Genomic DNA, 20,432 nt, shown 5'->3' with positions numbered 1-20,432 from the left:
GCACAGACCAGAGTCCCTGTGTCCAGAACACCAACATGGAGTCCTCAGTAGATTTTTAAAAATTGAGTACATATAAGGTATAAAAAATCATAATCCATTGAGCACCTGTGTATCCACGACTCAGGTAAAGAAATTTACCCTTATCTTCCTCAGGATATTGCTCGACAAACCCGTTCCCTTACCTCTTACCTCCAAGGCAAATACTATGCTGAATTTTTGTGTATTCCTTTGTATTTCTTAATTCCCTTAATTCCCTTGTATTTCTTAATAGATTTCCTACGTAGGCTTGAATCTGTAAACAACACATTGCTTTGTTTTGTATGTTTTTAAACTTTATATAAATTGATTCATGCAGTTTATATTCTTGAGACAATATTATGTTTTTGAGACTCATCCATTTTGTTGCCAGTAGCTACAATCCGTTCCTGCAAAGCTTTATAGTATTCCATTGTGACTCTATCAGTTTTTTTAATCCATTCTACTTTTGATGACCTTTGAGCTGCTATGTCTTCTATCGTGAGCAGTGCTGTTCTGAACATTCTTGTACTTATCGTGGTACAGGTGTACAAGAGTTGCTGTAGGTGTGGAATTTCTGAAGAATGTTTACACTACCAAGATAATTCCAAGGTGGATGTTCTACTTTGGAAAGCTGCAATCATCACTGGTTGTTTTGTTGCATTATAGCCTTACCAGCAGTTGATACTGTTCAGCTGCCTTATTTTTACCAGTTTGGTAGATGTAAAACGGGCATAAAATGGCATTTTCTTGTAGCTTTGTTTACAGGATTGCTGGAGAGGCTAAGAATATTTTCATATGTTTATTGGCCATTTGTCTTTCGTCTTCTTGAAGTGACTGTTCTGGAATAACTCTCTGGTGGTGGGAAAGGGCACTGATCTCAGAGCCTGGCCCTCAAGAGCAGAAGTCCAAGCCTAGAGTTTAGTTTCTCAGGTACTTCCATGGCTAAGTAGAGGCCCCTCCTCGCCACCTTATTTAGTAACTCTCTCTCAAAACCACTGTCAAGTGTTGTTTCTCCTTAAGACTAGCTCCAAACGGTCTAGTGAAGCAAACACAGACTTCATGACTGCGCCGTCCCGTAGAGAAAACGGCCCCTTCCTGCCTCACCACCAGCACTGCTCTGCAGGCTGCTCACACCAAAGGTGCTGCTTAGGACTCTCCACTGGACACCCCTGTTATTATAGAAGTTTCCCTGGTGGCTCAGATGGTAAGGAACCTGCCTGCAGTGTGGGAGACTAGGGTTCTATCCCTGGGTCGGAATAGGGAAGGAACTAACAACCCACTCCAGTATTCTTGCCTGGAGAATTCCATAGACAGAGGAGCCTGGCGGGCTACAGTCCTTTGGCTCAAAAAGGGTCGGACACGACTGAGCGACTAACACATTCACGCACACTGGGTGTATTATTACCACATGAGGCCCTGGATCAACAAGCACTGAGCAAGGTGCTAGAGACAGAAACAGGAAAAGATCACCAGGCGCAACCCTCAGCCCAAATGGGGGACAAGGACATCTTCCCACAAGGGGCTGTGCACTAATCTCCCTCCTGCTTCGGCGTCTGCCCCATCTCACACTTCCCAAACTGCCTCTTCTGGATGAGGTGTAGACTTGGTGCCCAGGTGTCAGCCAGTAGGGGGCGCGTTACGTAACCGGGCGGAAGGGGCGGAGCCGAGCTGCGGCGACGCTGCCTGGTCGCCTAGCAACAGCCCAGCTACGCTCGATGGAGGCCCGCAGCAGCAGGGAGCTCAAAGCCAGGAATTATTTGGAAAAACATCGGATTATGGACTTGCTGACCTATCTTACCAGCGCCCTCCTCTTTTTCCGGCCGGGTAAGTGTCTTGCAGGTGTCTTGTCTACCACTCGACTTTCCGTCCCACAGCGAGCGGTCCTCAGAAATTCCTCGTATAGTTATCCCTCCACGCGTGCGTCTCGGGGGACGAAGGACAGCTTCTTCCCGGATACCACCTCCCCCACTCCTCCGCAAACACTCTTTCATGCCTCTCGGCTAGTTGAGCCCTCCTGCTGCCTGGTGGGCTGCCGTCTATGGGGTCGCACAGAGTCAGACACGACTGACGCGACTTAGCAGCAGCAGCAGCAGCTGCCCGTTAACATTGTGGCTTTCAATTAAACAAGACTTAACTCAACGGCCTCTTTGTGCCTGCCTCTTGCCAAGTGTGGCGGAACTCTGGCCGGTGAGAGTTGTCGCGGGTGGAAGAGAGGCTCCGGGGATCGGTAGTCTGGCTCCTCGCTCCATCCCTTAGTACTTTGTGACTGGGCAAGAGCCTGAACTTCTTTCCCCTCTTCTGGAAAATGGAGATTATAATAGTACCGATCTCATGGCAACGTGGAGAAGATTAAATGAATAACGTATAAATCATCCTTATGTCTGCAACCAACAGATGTTCCCAGTATTACCCCTGCCCTCAAAGAGTTTTTAATCTGGTAAAAAACAGTTGATAGGGTAGAACAGAAGGATGTTCTTGAGACAGATTTTTCTGACATTTTTAATACACTCGATCCCCATATAAAGTTTGAATCATTTCATAATTTTTGTGTGGCCTGTAAATTTTAAATTTATGTTTAGGTGAAAATGAGTTGATGTGCTTCTCCTCAGGGTGAAGAATGGTAGTTTGCCTCATATGGAGTTTCCAAAATGCCAAAATTGCCTATTTGCTTTTGTATAAGGAAATGTAAATAGCCAACATTCCAATTTTGTCAGAAACCACCCAGCTAGTATGGTCATGTATAGAGTGATCAAGTTCTTTCTAGTTGTTTTAAGACAATAAAGCAGTAAAAAACTCTGCAACAATTAAAAAGAGATAGAAAAAAAATTTTTTTAATACAAAGGAATGCACTTTTTAATGCACTGGGGAAAAGTTGCTATCAAACTAATTTTTAAAAACCTACTTTTTGAAAAAATGACTACTGTCTCTTGCTGGGTTTTGACAGTAGTGGTGAAAACAATCTTTTGCTTTTAGAGGCAGGTGTGTGTGTGTGTTTGTGTGTGTGTGTGTGTGTGTGTGTGTGAAAACTTCAGAAATAGAAGTAAAACCAATAATCACCATTTTGCATACACCAAAAAGACAGTTTGCAAACCAGGAGGACTCAAACCAGAGGAAGGAATGAGGCTCAGAGGTTTATTGTTAGAAAGCAGTGAATTGTGGTGAGAAGGCAGTGACTCTTTATTCTTCACAAAAATTGGTTAGAATATTAGCATCTTCGTAAATGATAGGGAATAGGTTAATGGTTACCTCATATCAAACTTGGGAAACAGTTTAAATTTTATGCTTAAGCTTTCCAGAGGCAGAAGCAAGAAATGACCCAGATCAAGTTAGTGTTGTAGAAAAAGCTAAATTAAGCTTTGCTTGCATGACTTAATTGGTTTTGTCTGTCCAGGGAATTTTTCAAGACTGGTCTCCATTTAATCTTGATTTTAACAATCCACCTCCCCACCCTGCCTCCTTCTTTTGGTCGTTCTCTCTTTGGGCTTAAAAGTATGACCAGCCAGTATTGCATTATTCTCCGTTACCCCATTAATGTAGTCAGGCCCAAGAATCACATACACAGTTTGCATTAGCTGAGTCCTTAAGTGGGAGAGCCATGTAGTCACTATGTTAATCTTTCACAGGGTTATTGTTGATATTGTCTGGTTGTTGGTTCCTGATGGATGCCATTTGGCACATGAGTAGCTGGCGACAGGCATTTAAGACTCGAGAGTATACAACACACTAGAGCAGTCAATATGCTAACTATAAGGAAAACAATAGCCGAGAATTGAAAAATTGTCCAGAGCAGAGATTCCCAGAAGCCAAGAATTTAACAAGTTAAATAATTCAAATGGGTTATAACTAGAAGTTTTTTAAGTTTTACCTTTCTAAATCTACCAACAGGTTTTTTTTTTGGATTATGTGCCATTAGTCTTAAATTATTTATATAGGTACAGCCTGGTGTATCAGCAACCATGTAGCATCATGATCCCTCAAAACAGGATGAAGTGAAGATGTTTTATTTCAGGAGGCCAGTGTTGCAGGTGAACTTTCACCTAAATGAGGTCTCCCTGTGCTGTGAGCCATAAGGTAATTTATAATTTAACAAGAGGCATTTCTATGGAAACAAAAGAAAAAGGCTAATAGTTTGAGCAAATTATACATTCAGTTTCTGAGTTTACGAGAGCCCATTTGAGAAAATTTTTAGATTTGAGTTCGAAGCATCTCCAGATGGTGTCATGAGACTGGCAGTTACAGTCCGATGGATTTTCCTGGCTTGCAGTTTGAATGTATCTTGTGACCTTCTGGGTGGCCACATAACAGCAGGCCTGTGGGTTGCCCACACATGAGCTGTTGTGATTTCTCTGAGGTTTATATCAAGTTGTCCAGCATATCCAAAAGATATATTCTATTTTCCTTACTACTTTTCATACACTGTTTTTTTCTTTCACCCTTATTGTTGCTAGCAGCTTTATTTTTACATATGAATTATAAATTTTAACTATTTGTAATCTTTGCTTTCCAGTGAAAACTAGGAAGCAGGCAATGGTGAACTATCATATATTACTATCCTGTAGTGGATTAGCAAATTTATAAAGACATAATCATATTTTTTAGAGACATGGTTTTTTACTATACAGTTTGTAATGTGGCAGAAGACATATTAATAGACCCAAATATCCTCTGTCTCTCTGTAAAAATTAATAAGCCAAAAGTAAGTAAACTTATGTTTAACAGTCAATGTCTTAGTACATTATCTTCTCTGGAAATGATCTAGATATTCAATGAATATCATTATTTAGTTTACCTTAGTATAAACTTTACATTTATTTAAAACACTTGCTTTTAACAATTATACCTGGATTATGAACATTAAGATAACCCAGGTATAATTGTTAAAAGCAAGTGTTTTAAATTGATGCTTTTGAACTGTGATTTTGGAGAAGACTCTTGAGAGTCTCTTGGCCTGCAAGGAGGTCAAACCAGTCAATCCTAAAGGAAATCAACTCTGAATATTCATTGGAAGGACTGATGCTGAAGCTGAAACTCCAGTATTTTGGCCACCTGATTTGAAAACTGACTCATTGGAAAAGACCCTGATGCTGGGAAAAATCAAAGGAGGGAGGAGAAGGGGACAACAGAGGATGAGATGGTTGGATGGCATCACCGACTCGATGGACATGAGTTTGAGCAAGCTCCTGGAGCTGGTGATGGACAGGGAAGCCTGGCATGCCGCAGTCCCTGGGTTTGCAAAGAATCGGACACAACTGAGCGACTGAACTGAATTGATCTTAATGTTTCTTGTTGGCAAATTCTATAACAAATAGCATGAGCTTATTTGACTAGTAAACCCAGACAGAAAAAGTTGTATGTTTGCCTGATATTTAATATTGACTATTCTGAGAAGACATGCTTGTTTTTATTAAACCAACAAACTTAAACAATAGCTTTTATTTATGAAAGATCATTTTATTTATTCTAGATCATGTGAACTTGAAAATCATGTTTGTTTCTATATCTCTGAGAGTTTAGGAATGCTTAATAAGCTCTAATTTTTTTAGGGCTTCCCTGGTGGCTCATCTGGTAAAGAATCTGCCTGCAATGCGGGAGACCTGGGTTCAGTCCCTGGATTGGGAAGATCGCCTGGAGAAGGGATAGGCCACCCACTGCATTCTGGCCTGGAGAATTCCATAAACTGTATAGTCCATGGGGTCACAAAGAGTCAGACACAACTGAGTGGCTTTCACACATTACATCAATTTTTTAAGCCAGTTAAATTGAATTTTTTATAAATTAATCTTGGCAGTACCATCTGAAAGTAATAGAAAAATGCCACATTTACAGAGACATACATAAACATACAGGCAGACACAAACAGAGATCTCATAGCCTTCATTAAATTTTAGCCATATCTCAGGTACTGTAGGGGCTTCCATCATAGCTCAGTTGGTAAAGAATCCGCCTGCAATGCAAGAGACCCTGGTTTGATTCCTGGGTCGGGAAGATCCCCTGGAGAAGGGATAGGCTACCCATTCCAGTATTCTTGAGCTTCCCTTGTGGCTCAGCTGGTAAAGAATCCACCCGCAATGTGGGAGACCTGGGTTCAATCCCTGGGTTGGGAAGATCCCCTGGAGAAGGGAGAGGCTACGCACTCCAGTATTCTGGCCTGGAGAATTCCATGGACTGTATAGTCCACGGGGTCACAAACAGTCGGACAGAACTGAGCGACTTTCACTGTAGGGGCCTCTCTTGTGGCTCAGTGGTAATGAACCTGCCTGCCAGTGCAGGAGATGTGGGTTCATTCCTTGGGTTGAGAAGATCCTCTAGAGAAGGAAATGGCAACCCACTCCAGTATTCTTGCCTGGAGAATCCCATGGACGGAGAAGCCTGGCAGGCTACAGTCCATGGTTGCAAAAGAGTTGGACACAACTTAGCAACTAAACAACAACAACAAACAAGTATTGTAATATAAAACTCCAAAGAATAGTTGGATCCACACTGTAATTCTGACAGATAAACTAAGATTACCTGCTCACATGGCCAAAGGTTTCTCACTTAAAGATTTTTGATTTGCATGCTGCTGCTGCTAAGTCACTTCAGTCGTGTCCAACTCTGTGCGACCCCATAGACGGCAGCCCACCAGGCTCCCCTGTCCCTGGGATTCTCCAGGCAAGAACACTGGAGTGGGTTGCCATTGCCTTCTCCAGAGCATGAAAGTGAAAAGTGAAAGTGAAGTTGCTCAGTCGTATCCAACTCTTAGCAACCCGGTGGACTGCAGCCTACCAGGCTCCTCCATCCACAGGATTTTCCAGGCAAGAGTACTGGAGCGGGGTGCTATTGCCTTCTCCGGATTTGCATGCTATAAGGATCCTATTAGATTTTGGAGTCATTTTGTCTTTTAGAGGCTTCTGCATACCAACCAAAGAACACATTTCATTGTCTCTGAGAGGTTTGGGATCCTCTCTTTTAAGGGTGACCCTTAAGTGGATTTACCTAAGTTAAAAATTTCCCACAGTAGCCACCACAGTTCCAGAAGTGCACACGTGTGCCTGCACACACACACATACACATTCACACGTGTTCCCAGTCACTCCCATCTTCCCCATAAAGTTAGAACACAATTTTGATATAATCAGTGTTCAGAATTTACATTATTAGCATTAGGCAGATATCCACAACTAATCCATGTAGTATGTTATGATTATATGTCCTTTGTTTTTTCTCCTCAAGCTAATAATGTTACATTTTAAATGTTTGCTTCAGTTTTCTGTGTAATTATCGCTAGCTCACCCATACGCTCTGTTTTCACAAGTACAGATCTCATCTCATTACGTTCATCTCATTTACATTCATCAGGTCACCACATCCCCACCTCCCCTGCTGCAGTCTGGACTGACGGCTCAGCTGCCCTGCTATGCAGTAATTATCCAGGGATTTCCCTGGGATTTCTCAGGGATTTCCTGAGTGGGGAACCCAGGTCTCCCACTCGCTGCACGGGTGTGCTCTTCAGTTTCCACCCAAGCCCTCCTAATGGCAGAAAAAAGGCAACTTGTACCCTTAGCATCTGAGACCTCATCCTGATGCTGCGTAGCAAGTTTCTTTGAAGTCACTTGTTTTAGCTGAAATGAATGTTTTGTTCTCCTACAGATACATGAATGTCCTTCCTTATCCACAGTTTTGCTTTCAGCAGTTTTGGTTCCCTGCAGTAAGCTGCAGTAAGAAAATATTGAATGCAAAATTTCAGAAATAAACAGTTGATAAGTTGTAAATTTCACACTCTTGTGAGTAGTGCTGATGAAATCTGGAACCATCCTGCCTCAGCCTCAAATTGTCCCTTTGTCCAGCCTGTCCACCCTGAGTCACTTAGTAGCCATCTCAGTTACAGGTTGATGGTCACGGGACTGCAGTACTTGTGTTCAAGTCACCCTTTTTTTTACCAGAAAAAATTTACAGATTTTACTGAATACTGGACCCAAAGCACCAGACCAGTGATGCTGCCAGTTTGGATATGCCAAAGAGAAGCTATAAATGCCTCCTTTAAGTGAAAAGGTGAACATTCTCAACTTAATAAGGAAAGAAAAAAAGTCACAGAGTGCTGAGGGTGCCAAGATCTTTGGTAAGAATGAATCTTCTCTCCATGAAACTGTGAAGAAGGAAAAAGAAATTCCAATTTTATTGTTGCGCCTCACACTACAGAAGTTATAGCCACAGTGCATGATAAATGCTTAGTTAAGATGGAACGGGCATTTGTTGTTCAGTCGCCAAGTCGTGTCCAACTCTTCGTGACCGCATGGACTGTATACAGCACGCCAGGCTTCCCTGTCCCTCACCATATTCTGGAATTTGCTCAAGTTCATGTCCATTGCATTGGTTTGTATAAGGTATTTTGAGAGAGAACACATTCATATAACTTTTGTTATGGTATATTGTTTAAATTGTTTAATTTTATTATTGTTGTTAATTTCTTACTCTGCCTTATTTATAAATTAAACTTTATCAGAGAAACATGTATGTATAGGAAAACACATAGAATATATAGGGCTCAGTACTATCTGCGGTTTCAGACATCTACCAGGGGTCTTGGAATGCATTCTCCATGGATAGATAAGGGGGAAACATCATATATCCATTTCTTTTTTACTTTAAAAAAAAATATATTTTGTAGATTTTTTGGCTCTGCTGGGTCTTCATTGCTGTGCCTGAGCTTTCCTAGTTACAGAGAATGGGGGCACTCTCTAGATGTGCTGCACAGGCTTCTCTCTGCGGTGGCTCCTCTTGTTGTGGAGCACAGGCTCTAGGTGCATGGGCTTTAGTAGCTGCAGAACGTGGACTCAGTAGTTACCGTTCCCAGGCTCTGGAGCACAGGCTTAGCCATTGTGGTGCACGGCCTTAGTTGCCCAGTGGCATGTGGGATCTTCCTAGATCAGCAGTTGAACTGGTGTCCCCTGCATTGCCAGGTGGACTCTTAACCTCTTGGCCACGAGGAAAGCCGCTCCATTTCTTAATATGTTTATTATTCACTGTTGTAAGAATGATGCTCCTATGATAGTGAATAAGAAGAAGCATATTTACTATTGTATGAATAATGTTCGGGCTTCCTTGGTGGCTCAGATGGTACAGAATCTGCCTGCAATGCAGACCTGGGTTCAATCCCTGGGTGGGGAAGATCCCCTGGAGAAGGGAATGGCAACCCACTTCAGCATTCTTGCCTGGAGAATCCCATGGACAGAGGAGACTGGTGGGCTACAGTCCATGGTGTTACAAAGAGTCGAAGATGACTGAGCAACTTACACACATATGAATGATGCTCAGAAAGAAACGATGTATCTTTATCTTGGATTTTTGCAAAGCTCCTGGCATTATGATATGTATCTCAGTTTGAAAACCTTGGAATTGTAAGGGAGTTATGGAAAATAAGACAGGACAGTGTGGCTGGGCTATTACTGTTGTGACAACACATCCATGATCCCAAGTCCTTGATCCTCAAATTCTAGAATCTCTGAAAGCCAGATTTTCATAACTCATTTAACAGCCAAATCTGACATAACCTGAATCATTTGGTAAGAAAATCTGGCCTTTCCTAGGATGTATTGGGAAATACAGTCTCTAACTGGGCAGCCATTCCCAGTGGCAATTCTATGCTGTGGGAGGAGGGAGTGTACCTTTTTAGGGGATAGCATTAAAGAAATCAGAATTTTTTTAAAGGAGTAGTTACCCAGGTAAGAGCTACTGTTTGGAAGTGGTGAAGATAGGATGAATTTGAGAACTATTGATAAAGACTTGGGAGAGATCCTCATGACTGACTAGGTTTGGGTATAGCAAATGCTTCTTATGTGAGTTAAGTGTGGTAGAGGCCAGGAGCTGTGGAAGCACACTGCGTAGGTTTATACCGACTGTGTGGCCTTGAGCAAGTGACACTTGGGAGGAGGAAATGAAGTTAGCCTCAGAAAATGCTTAGTGTAGTACCAGGCACATAGTAAGGCTCAGTAAATACTATTAGTATTACAATGTTGAACTTGAAGTTTGTGTTCCTTGAAGAACTGTCGTCATCAACTGACATTTATGTAGTTTAAGTGGTTAGTAACATTTGGCTCTTCCCTTTGTGTTTTTAAAAAATTTATATCTTATTATATATACTTCCGTTACAAGCATTTTTCAAAACATTTTTAGAAGCAGGTGGAGTATAAATTATAGATTCCAAATATGGTGGTGCTAGTGGTAAAGAACCCGCTTGCCAATGCAAGGGATGTAGGAGACCCGGTTCGATTCCTGGGTTGGGAAGATCCCCTGGAGGAGGAAATGGCAACTCACTCCAATATTCTTGCCTGGAGAATCCTATGGACAGAGGAGCCTGGCAGGCCACAGTCCATGGGGTTGCAAAGAGTTGGATGTGACTAAAGCGGCTTTGCACTGTTGTAAGCATTTTCAAAACATTTTTAGAAGCAGATAAGAGTATAAATTATGGATTCCAAATATAAGCATTATAGCACCCCATGTAGTCTAAAGGATATACAGCAACAAATCTTCATCAAAGTAACACAGTAAGTTCCATCAGCATTGTTTATTCTATTCTTAAAAAGAAATATAATGAACTGAAATTCAAACATAGATGTTTTCTGATTTTGAAATAGTTAAGAAAGAAATGACGTAGATTGCATATGTGATTGCGTTAGTAACCTATTTGCTGCTATAGTGTATTCAAAGTTGCACCAAAAGGCACTATATTAGATTAAAAGTTCACCTACTTCTATTTTCAACACACAAATTCCAAGGAGGAAAATACATGGAGGAGAAACCTATGTAATTAAGAGAGATTTAAAAACATAACCTATCACAGTGAGTGGACTTTATTTGATTACTGATTTTTAAAGAGCATTTATAATTTATGAAATTTGTGAGACAACTGGAAATTTACATAATGTCTGGCTATTTGAGAATGTTAAGAATTTTGTTGGATGCATAAATTGTACTGAGATGACAGTATTGTAGTAACATGGAAAAGAAAAAGGAGTCCCTCTTCAAACAAATGGTGTTGGGAAAAATGAGTAACCACATGCAGAAAAAGAAGACTGGACCCCTGTCTTAAGACCATTCACATAAATGAACTTGAAATGGATTAAAGACTTAAACCTGAGACATGATACTATAAAATTCCTAGAAGAAAACATAGGGAAGCAGCTCTTCGACAATGGTCTTGGCAACGACTTCTGGATATGAATGACACCAAAAACACAAACAACAAATGCCAATATCAACAAGGAGATTAAATTAAACTGAAAAACTTCTGCACAGGGAATTCCCTGCCAGTCCAGCAGTTGGGACTCAGCACTGTCACTTCCAGGGACCCAGATTTGATCCCTGGGTTGAGGAAAAAGATTCCATAAGCCACATGGCACAGCCAAAACAAAAAGCGGAAAGTCTTCTGCACAGCAAAAGAAACAAGCAACAAAATGAAAAGGCAGTCTGTGGAATGGGAGAAAATTTTTGCAGATCATATATATGATAACAAACGAACAACTTGATTTAAAATGGGCAGAGGAACTAAATAGACATTTTTCCTAAGAAAGACATCCAACGGGCAACAGATACATGAAAAGATGCTCTGTATATTACAAATCATCAGGGGAATGCAAGTTAAAACCTCAGTAAGGTATCCATTCACACCTGTTAGAACAGCTGTCATGGGTGGATCCTGAGGACATTGGACTAAGTGAAATAAGTCAGAGAAAGACAAACACTGTATGGTATCACTTAAATGTGGAATCTAAAAAAGCCAAACTTATAAAAACAGAGAGTAGAATGGTGGTTACCAGAAGCTGGCAGGGGAGGGACAGGAGAGATGTTGTTTAAGGGTACAAACTTGTAACTAGTAGATAACTATAATAAGTCCTGGAGATCTAATGCACAGCATAGTAATTACAGAGAACAATGCTGTATTATAAGCATTAAACTTGCTAAGAGACTAGATCTTAATTATTCCCATCACAAAAAAGCAGTGCTCACTGTGTGATGTGATAGAAACATTAACTGGTACTACCACAGCAATCCTCCTGCAGCTTAAATGTACAACACCAACAAGTTGCACACTTATACAATGTCAATTATATCTCAGCCAAAAAGAGGGGGTTCTAATCTTTTAGAAATACACACTTAAACATTCCCTAATGAGAGATGATTACTGCGATCTACTTCAACATCAACACAGGAAGAGGGAACTAGATGGGATCATGGTAAAATAAGACCAGCCACGAAATGTAACAGTTGAAGCTGGTGATGAGATCATTATACTTTTGTACTTTTATAGATGTATGAAATTCTTAATGGCTTCGGTTTTCTTAAGAATCTGTCTCCCAGGATTGAATGCAATGATGAGCAGGTGAGGCATTCCTCTTCTGAGCCACACCATATTTTACTTCTTTTAGCTTTATCATCATCGCTCCCCTGCAGTATTTCTGCAGAGTGAATTGATCTTGATTTTTCATATTTAACATTGTTTAGGTGAAAGACAGCCTATGTATCTAAAATACTGCCCTTATATTAGGACTGAACATTTATGCTTCCTAACTGGAGGATTATGTTAACCTAAATGTTTGTTTTCGAAAGTCTATTCTTTACCCTTTCTTTTAGTTGATCTTCTTTCCTATGTCATGATGTTCCACTTGGGGGTTTTCAACTCTCACTGTAAATCAGTCACTTGAGGACTTTTTTTTTTAAATGCACAAGTCTAATCTCTGGACATTTTTTTTTTTTCTGTCTTTGGTTCCATCTCTTTTTATTTTTTTAAATTATGAAAGTATAATAACATTTATAGGAGACTTGGAAAATACAAAACAAGGTTACATATAGTTCTACTGTAACAATTATTAAGTAGATGAATTAAGTTTTTAGTTGAGAGTTTTCATATCAAACTCTCAGAAATTACTAGAATGAATATACAGAGAAGTAGAAGGATACAGTAGACCTGAATGGACATTTTTATTCAATCATCTGGAGTAGAGCACTTGTATATACAATTATTTAATTGTTCAATGTCTTGCCTTTCCTGTAAGCAAGGCCGATATTCCCAGGGCCTAGCCCAGTACTTCAAACATAGGTATTTAGTAATTGTTACATGACTATTTCCATTTATGACAGACATATTTTAATTTCTTATCAGAAAGCACTGGAACTGTTCTTTTACAGAAAGACCAAGAGAGTATTTAATATCTATATTGGAACGGCTGAGAATTGCCAAGCTATCAGGCGTGGCTCTCCCTTTCTTTATGGATAACTCTAACATTGCATCTATGTTTGAGATGCTGGACTCCTCGAATAAAGGATCCATATCATTCGTACAGTATAAAGAAGGTCAGTATCTTTTACAAACTGAGGTAATAATTTGTAGTTATTACATAAGTTTCCCTAGCTGAAACTAATTCTCACTTTGTAAAGTTTTCTTTTTTCTTATTCTCTTATAGCACTAAAAACCCTGGGTCTGTATACTGAAGGTGAAGTTTTAAAAGATGATGGACATGGAGTAACTTTCGAACAATTCAGGAATGAAGTGTAAGCTTATTTTTAAGTGACTTTATTTTATGTAAATAATGTGGCATGATGTTGACGTACAATTAATACATTTTAAAACAGAGGGTCCTGCCTTTTGATAGAAGCATTTCATTCCCTGGAAACTTTCAGCTTTCTGTCTAGAAAGTGAGGACAGGGAGGGCTAACAGCAGTCTCTAAGCCTGCGGGGAGGGAAGGAAGGGGATGCTGGGGTAAGGAGGTTCCAGAGGCCACTTTATTCTGTTCTCAATGGGAACCCCCAGCAGTTCTCAGAGAATGAGATAGAGAAGCCCTACTCAGCCAGAGGAACTAACAGGAAAGCTTTAAGCGCAATATACTAGTTGGAAAATCTCTGTATATAGAGTAATGAAATTTTTCTCAAAATGATTTCTCACAAAATGAGTGTTTATCAGCAGTACAGGCTGCATGCCAACCTGACAGTTTTGGATTTGAGGTATTAAAGCATGAATAGTATTAACTAAATGCTAAGTCAGGAAATAAAAACCATGCGAATGAAACTACTTACAGAAAGAAGACTTTAGCTAAGCTAGCTCAATTTGTGTAAAAGTCTAATTTAACATAGTCCAAGGCCAAGGAAAAGCTGGAAGAAAGTTTTAAGATTCTCATCTCATTAATTACATAGATATTCAACAAAAAATACTTAATTACATTCCCTACTTCAGAGAAGATGGTAGCAGCACAATGCTCTAGTTAAAATGTTTCATCCACAAACCAAAGGTTGCCCACTGTCACGTGGAATGGAGCTAGGAAGTATTCTAAATAGAAAGACATTTATGGAAAGAGCAAATTCTATTTCAGTCACCATCTCTTGTGTTTTCTTATGGGAAACAGTGAATTTCCAAACTAGATACAGGAACTTCATACATTTTAAAGTGATTTTTAAAAAAAATTTTATGTTAGATTACCTGCAACAGTCTTCTCTAACTGGCAAAAGAAATTAAAAGTTGACTGTAATTTATTATCTCTGCTCCTGTATTTTATTCAACAGACATATTCACTGTGTATATTTGTAAATGGAATTACTCTGAGTTTTCGTAGCCTCTGAGCTTTTTGTTTTTGTTTTCTTAGGAACAAGAGGACTCAGGAAATATGGTCAGCATTTTAATAACACTCTAAGTCCCAGATAATAAATGATTCTATAAAGTTTTCAGTTGTCCAGTCTCATTAATTCAGAACTTCAGCATATAACTTGAAATCCAGCTGGCTTCCTTTTTGTTAAAACAACAAAAACCAAAAATCCCAAACGAAAAAAGACCCTTTATTTTCCAGTGTTAGGGCCAGTTTGTCCTCAAATTAAGCAGAATCTCAACATCTTGCTGAGCCAGTTTATAAATCCCAACTTCGTTTAGTGCCGCTGTGGCAGGAGGTTGCCCTGAAGCTGACTGTAGGACGTCTCTGAGAAGTAAGGCAGAACCAACATTCAAATTCAAAAGAATGCAGGCTTCTTTTACACTGTTTAAAAAAAAAAAGAGCAGGAAGGAAATGAGACCTCCATTATCTACATCATCCCATATTGTCCTGTAATGATGTCATTTGGAAAAACTAAACAGCTACCCTGCACTGCCACATCATAAGCCCTCTATAAAACTATGGATTAACTATTTGGCTCTTTCAATATGTGTTGACTGTATATCTACAGACTTTATATTTCATTAGATTACTATAAGGTAAAAGGATCATTGTTTTAACACATATTCATTACTTCCCTAAATATGATATTTGATACTAACAGTATATTAAATGTAGGTAAAACTTAGGATATGGGAAAAGAGAAAATTAAGGGAAAAAAAAATAAGCAGATAGGCATACAGAATATTAAAACAAAAAAAAAGCAGAAATAAGTATCATACTAAAATGAGCAAAAAACCTTTCCTTTTATATGTTTAAAAGGAATACTTCATAATCTCAAAAATCTAAATAAGTTTTACACCAATTTCTAAAAATACTTCTAAGAATTCTTCATATATCATGTTAGTTATACTTAGAACCGAAACTAATATCAAACGTTTAAGAAAACAAATTTTAATTTTTCTTCAGGCCTGGCCTGTTGTTCAGTACTAAACATTTTAAATTTCTTCTATTTATTCAATATGGCAGGAGTGCATTTGCTTTCATATTCTATTTATTTCCAAATAATAAGCATTAAACTAAGTGTTAGAAAACAAAGCTCAACATATAATTTATATCCAGCTCTGGTCAACTTTTGTAGGTTATGGGTCACATTTTATCATCACATCTTATGACTATTTTAAGTTGTTAATTGATGCTATGTATACTTAACATCACTGGAATCTTAAAGCTGTTTAAAAAGTAAACCACCTCCTCTAACAATTTGATAACATCAAAGTTAATTGTTAAATATTGTGCTTACTGTTTAAAATAATTTTCTGGCCTCTTGCAATAGTGAGAAAACAAAGGGAAAAGATTCCGAGTCATGTCAAAGTGCAGCTGAGCAGCTCCTCCTTCATTGAAGTGATTGGCAAGAATTATCTGAAAAAAGGACAATTCATATAGGAGTTGCCTTTATTATCACAGCCCAAAATACAGTCTGCTCTTACTTACTTCTTGATAGATGTATATGTCCAGCTTCTCTACAAGCATTTGCCAGAAAACTTTAAATAGGGAGAAGCAAAGCTGCTGTTCTAATTGAAGTAAACGGTCTCGTAAAGTAAGCAGTAAGGGGCAAGCTGAACTGGACAGGGACATCACCGCCTGTTCAGACTGCGATGGCAAGGACAACCACCTAGAAAAAGCAGAAACAGCACTGTCTGCAGCATATTAATTTTTATTATGAAATTTTTCATCATTCTGTATGTTTAAGATTTTTTAATTATTTTAAATCTGGGAAAGTACACTGTCCTGGGGCATTCTGGATAAGAAAAAGTGTACAGCCCAACATTAAAAGTGCTCTCAGAAAATAAATGTACCTGTTTGTTTATTTTATGTTATTTTATTTTTGGCCATGCCTCACAGCTTGCAGGATCTTAGCTCCCTGACCAGGGACTGAACCCAGGCCTCAGCAGTGAAAGCCCCAAGTCCTAACCACTGGATGGCCAGGGAGTTCCCTGTACCTATGTTTATACTTTTTGCTTCCCTTGTGATTCAGCTGGTAAAGAATCCGCCTGCAATGCAGGAGACCCCGGTTCAATTCCTGGGTCAGGAAGATCCACTGGAGAAGGGATAGGCTACTCACTCCAGTATTCTTGGGCTTCCCTGGTGGCTCAGCTGGTTAAGAATCTTCCTGCAATGCAGGAGACCTGGGTTTGATCCCTGGGTTGGGAAGATCCCCTGGAGAAGGGAAAGGCTACTCACTCCAGTATTCTGGCCTGGAGAATTCCATGGACTGTATAGTCCATAGGGTAGCAGAGAGTCAGATACAACTGAGCAACATACCCTTTCTTTCATGTTTATACTTTAGTTCTCAATGAAATACTCTTTATTTAAGGAGGATGATAAATTTGTAAACCTCCAAATTTAACATGACTTACTGATATAAAACAGTTAAAATATAAAATGCCTAACATTTAAGACATCAGTTAATTTTACACTGTTAATTTTCAGCAAAACAACAGGGACTATTGACACTTCTAAACTGATAAGTCCTCTGTGTGACACGGCTGTGCTAGGACAGACACTGCCTGTGCTCAAGGAAGCCACCGTCTGGGGGAGGTAACAGACATCACAAGGAATCGTTGACAGTGACTACACTACAGTGCAGGCATGCGCAGGTACCACAGCAACACCTTGCTTTGTCAGTGGGTGACAGGCTAGGCCATTTAACCCCGTATCAGACACCAGCTCTCTGGATTTACAGCCACATCTGAAGGTTAAGTTATTATCCATTTATTCTGATTAAGACTGTCAAAACATATTTTAGAAAGATTTCCATCAAAAACAGTTAAAAGTTGGGAGTGCAAAAGGCCAAACTCCGTACTACCTATAGACACTTTGGAAATCTGACTGCATGTTATCTGTTAACTTTTATAAACTGGAGTTGAGAGCTGACTTATAAGAAAATACAGAGGACTTACCTCTCTTTTTTATACAGTTTTGCTGCATCTTTAACTTCTCTAAAAACATGGTCTACTTGCCGGGTCAGCATGTCATGCTTTAAACGCTCTAACAGGTTAATCATGTCATCGAAGACAGAGCTTTCCATAGAGGCTAGCTGTCCTAGCTGCAGTTTACTTAAAGTGTTATTCTCTGCAAAGACTTCCAATGCTGCTTGTTGAAGTTGTAAGAAGAACTGAAAGCAAAAATATGTTAACATGTTGAAGATACTTTTTTAAAAAATATCTTGAGATCTAACTCATATATAACTCATTCATTTAAAGTATACAATCTCTTGGTTAAGACTCTGCGCTACCACTGCAGGGGGCACAGATTTGATCTCTGGTTAAGGAACTAAGATAACACATTCTGCGCAGTGTGGCCAAAAAATAAATAGAGTTCAGGGGCGTTTCATACACTCAAGAGTTGTGCGTCTATCAGCAGTCGGTTTTACAATGTTTTCATTACCCTAGAAAGAAATCCCACACTCTGCCATCATCTCCCATTGTCCTCCTCACCCCCCACCCCCACCCCTAGGCAACCACTCATCTTCTATCTCTAGATCTGCCTGTTGCGGACAATTCATACAAATGGACTCATATACCTACGATTCATTGTAACTGGCTGCTTTCACTTGGTATAATGTTTCAAGGTTCAACCATGTCGTAATATGTATCAGTATTTCATTCCTTTTTGTGGCCAAATGATATTCTATTTATCCATTCATTAGTTGACAGACATTTGGGCTTGTTTCCACTTTTTGTCTTTTATGAATAATATTTCTATGGTCATTTGTGTACAAGTTTCTGTGCAGATATATGTTTTCCTTTCTCTTGGACATATACCGAGGAGAACTGCAGGATCATATAGTAATTCTATATTTAACCTTTTGAGGAATTGCCAAACTATTTTCCAAAATATAGTTTTGGAAAGCCACTCTACCACTTTACATTCCTATTGGTTGCGTAGGAGGGTACAAATTTCTCCATGCTGTGCTTATAAATGATACTATATTATTATTATTATGGCCAATCTAGTTTGTATGCAGTGGTTTTGATTTGCATTCCCCTAATGGCTAATCGCATCTTTTTGAGACACAGATTGATAGCTGTAGTAAACCTAACACATACATGAGTTAAAAGAATTAAAATATAATTGTTTTTACAGTGCTATTTTAGGTAGAATTAATATTCTTCTTTCTGCCTTATAGGAAAATAACACTGTGGATAATTAGTAAAACATTAAAAACCAAAAACCTAAATGTCTATTAGTAGGGAACTGAGCATGGCTACTAGGAATTGTTCAGAGATGACGTGTGAGAGCCCGCCTTGGCATCTCTGCTGAAGCTGTCAGGGTAGTAGCACTGTCCTTTTGAGATTGTTCATGGGCCGTGGGAGCCTAGAGCCACCTATGGCCACATTTACCAGAGCCTGCCTATGAGTGAAGCCAGAAATGAACACCTTTAGAGCAGCCATGACTAATCCTTGCAGTTACACAAACAAGTTCCTCACCTCACCCAAATCAGGCCAGCATTAATCTGGGTTTCTGCCACCTATGACTGAAAAACTCCTAATTCTGAATGGGCTGGATATGTCAGGCTTGGCACAATCTGGCAATGGTCAGACAGCTGTTAGTAGAGGATCTAATGAATGGAAGCCGAACTCTGTCTACTCTTCCTATTTTCAGGTAATTCAAGGGCTTATATGACTTTTATTTAGAGTATTCACAACCTGAAGGACTATGAATGTGGTTAAATGATATTTGGTGTTAAACAGAATTTGTACCATAACAACATACCAGACACAAAGTTCATTCATGATTTGAAGAGTCAACTCTAAAATTTGATTATTTCTCTGTTGACAGAAGGAACCAGTTAATTCAATATCAGAATATTAATTTTCTAAGGACAGGGATGATGGCCAGTTCATCTCCATTAACCAACTACAGAGTTAAATGATGTTCCACAACTATTTCACTGAAGCTAAAAATGTGCCCCTGAATGAGTCTCTTATTAAAGCATTGGCACAAGAAGCAAGAATGACTGTTTTACAAAAAAGCTAAGCAGAAAATGGAGCACTGTGGGGGTTGGTGGGGGTAGTGAATAAAGCACCTACTAAAATTAGGAACATGACACATAAAAGTACATAATGAATGAATGTATTCTGATTAGGTGACTTTATAAAGACAAATGCATTGATCATTACATTCCACTAATATTCATTTTCTGAAATAATTATTTTCCTTGCTCAGCAGAATGATATCATGCACATGTATTTCAGTTAACATTTCTGTAAAAGAGTCTTTAAATAATTACTAAGTCCCAGCCAAAAGACCCAGATTAAAATAAATTATGATTGTGTTTATCAGGTATTTATCTTGTTTACATCTATTATTAGTATATTTGTTTCCTGTTTTTTGGCTGATTATCCTGGATTTAAGATAAAGACTTTCATTTTGTTTTTCTCTCACAGTAAAGGAATACATTTTTTTCTATATGATGTGCTAGCAGTATAGTATAATATTTTGTTATAAATTCATAATATATTGGGACCACCTCAATGCTCCAGTGGTTGAGATGCCATACTTCCAATGCAGGAGGTGTAGGGTCAATCCTTGGTCAAGGAACTAGGATCCCCACATACCATGCTGCTTTTTTAAAAAGGGATTCTTATCTTTTAGAGATACATATGGAAATATTTACCATGAAATATATCTGAGAACTACTTCAAAATAATTCTGCATAAGTAGTAGAAGAAAGGCTTAATGAAACAAAATTGGTACTAGAAGATGGGTGATAGGCATATGGGAGTTCATTTTAC

At 39.1% G+C, this 20,432-nt stretch overlaps 2 protein-coding genes across 5 annotated transcripts in view; one reads left to right on the top strand and one right to left on the bottom strand.

Moving 5' to 3' along the window:
* The first annotated feature begins 1,711 nt into the window (after window positions 1–1,711).
* Window positions 1,712–14,709, top strand: EFCAB10 (EF-hand calcium binding domain 10). The gene is made up of 4 exons (XM_004007839.5): window positions 1,712–1,842; window positions 13,183–13,347; window positions 13,458–13,545; window positions 14,632–14,709. Exons 1-4 carry the CDS (start codon window positions 1,734–1,736, stop codon window positions 14,666–14,668), a joined length of 399 nt encoding a protein of 132 aa, XP_004007888.2. The 5' UTR covers window positions 1,712–1,733; the 3' UTR covers window positions 14,669–14,709.
* RINT1 (RAD50 interactor 1) overlaps window positions 12,952–20,432 on the bottom strand; it is a 24,716-nt gene continuing 17,235 nt past the window's right edge. For all 4 annotated transcript variants that reach the window (XM_060415005.1, XM_060415006.1, XM_015095259.4 and 1 more), the window contains 4 exons: window positions 17,595–17,809; window positions 16,126–16,306; window positions 15,935–16,053; window positions 12,952–15,015 (listed from right to left, as the gene is read on the bottom strand). In XM_060415005.1, the coding sequence (XP_060270988.1) occupies window positions 14,835–15,015; window positions 15,935–16,053; window positions 16,126–16,306; window positions 17,595–17,809 (696 nt within the window). In that variant the 3' untranslated portion in view covers window positions 12,952–14,834. The remainder of the gene's footprint in view (window positions 15,016–15,934; window positions 16,054–16,125; window positions 16,307–17,594; window positions 17,810–20,432) is intronic.

The sequence above is a fragment of the Ovis aries genome, chromosome 4 (assembly GCF_016772045.2).
Source record: "Ovis aries strain OAR_USU_Benz2616 breed Rambouillet chromosome 4, ARS-UI_Ramb_v3.0, whole genome shotgun sequence".
Classification (NCBI taxonomy): domain Eukaryota; kingdom Metazoa; phylum Chordata; class Mammalia; order Artiodactyla; family Bovidae; genus Ovis; species Ovis aries.
This window is presented reverse-complemented; position numbering and strand designations above follow the sequence as displayed.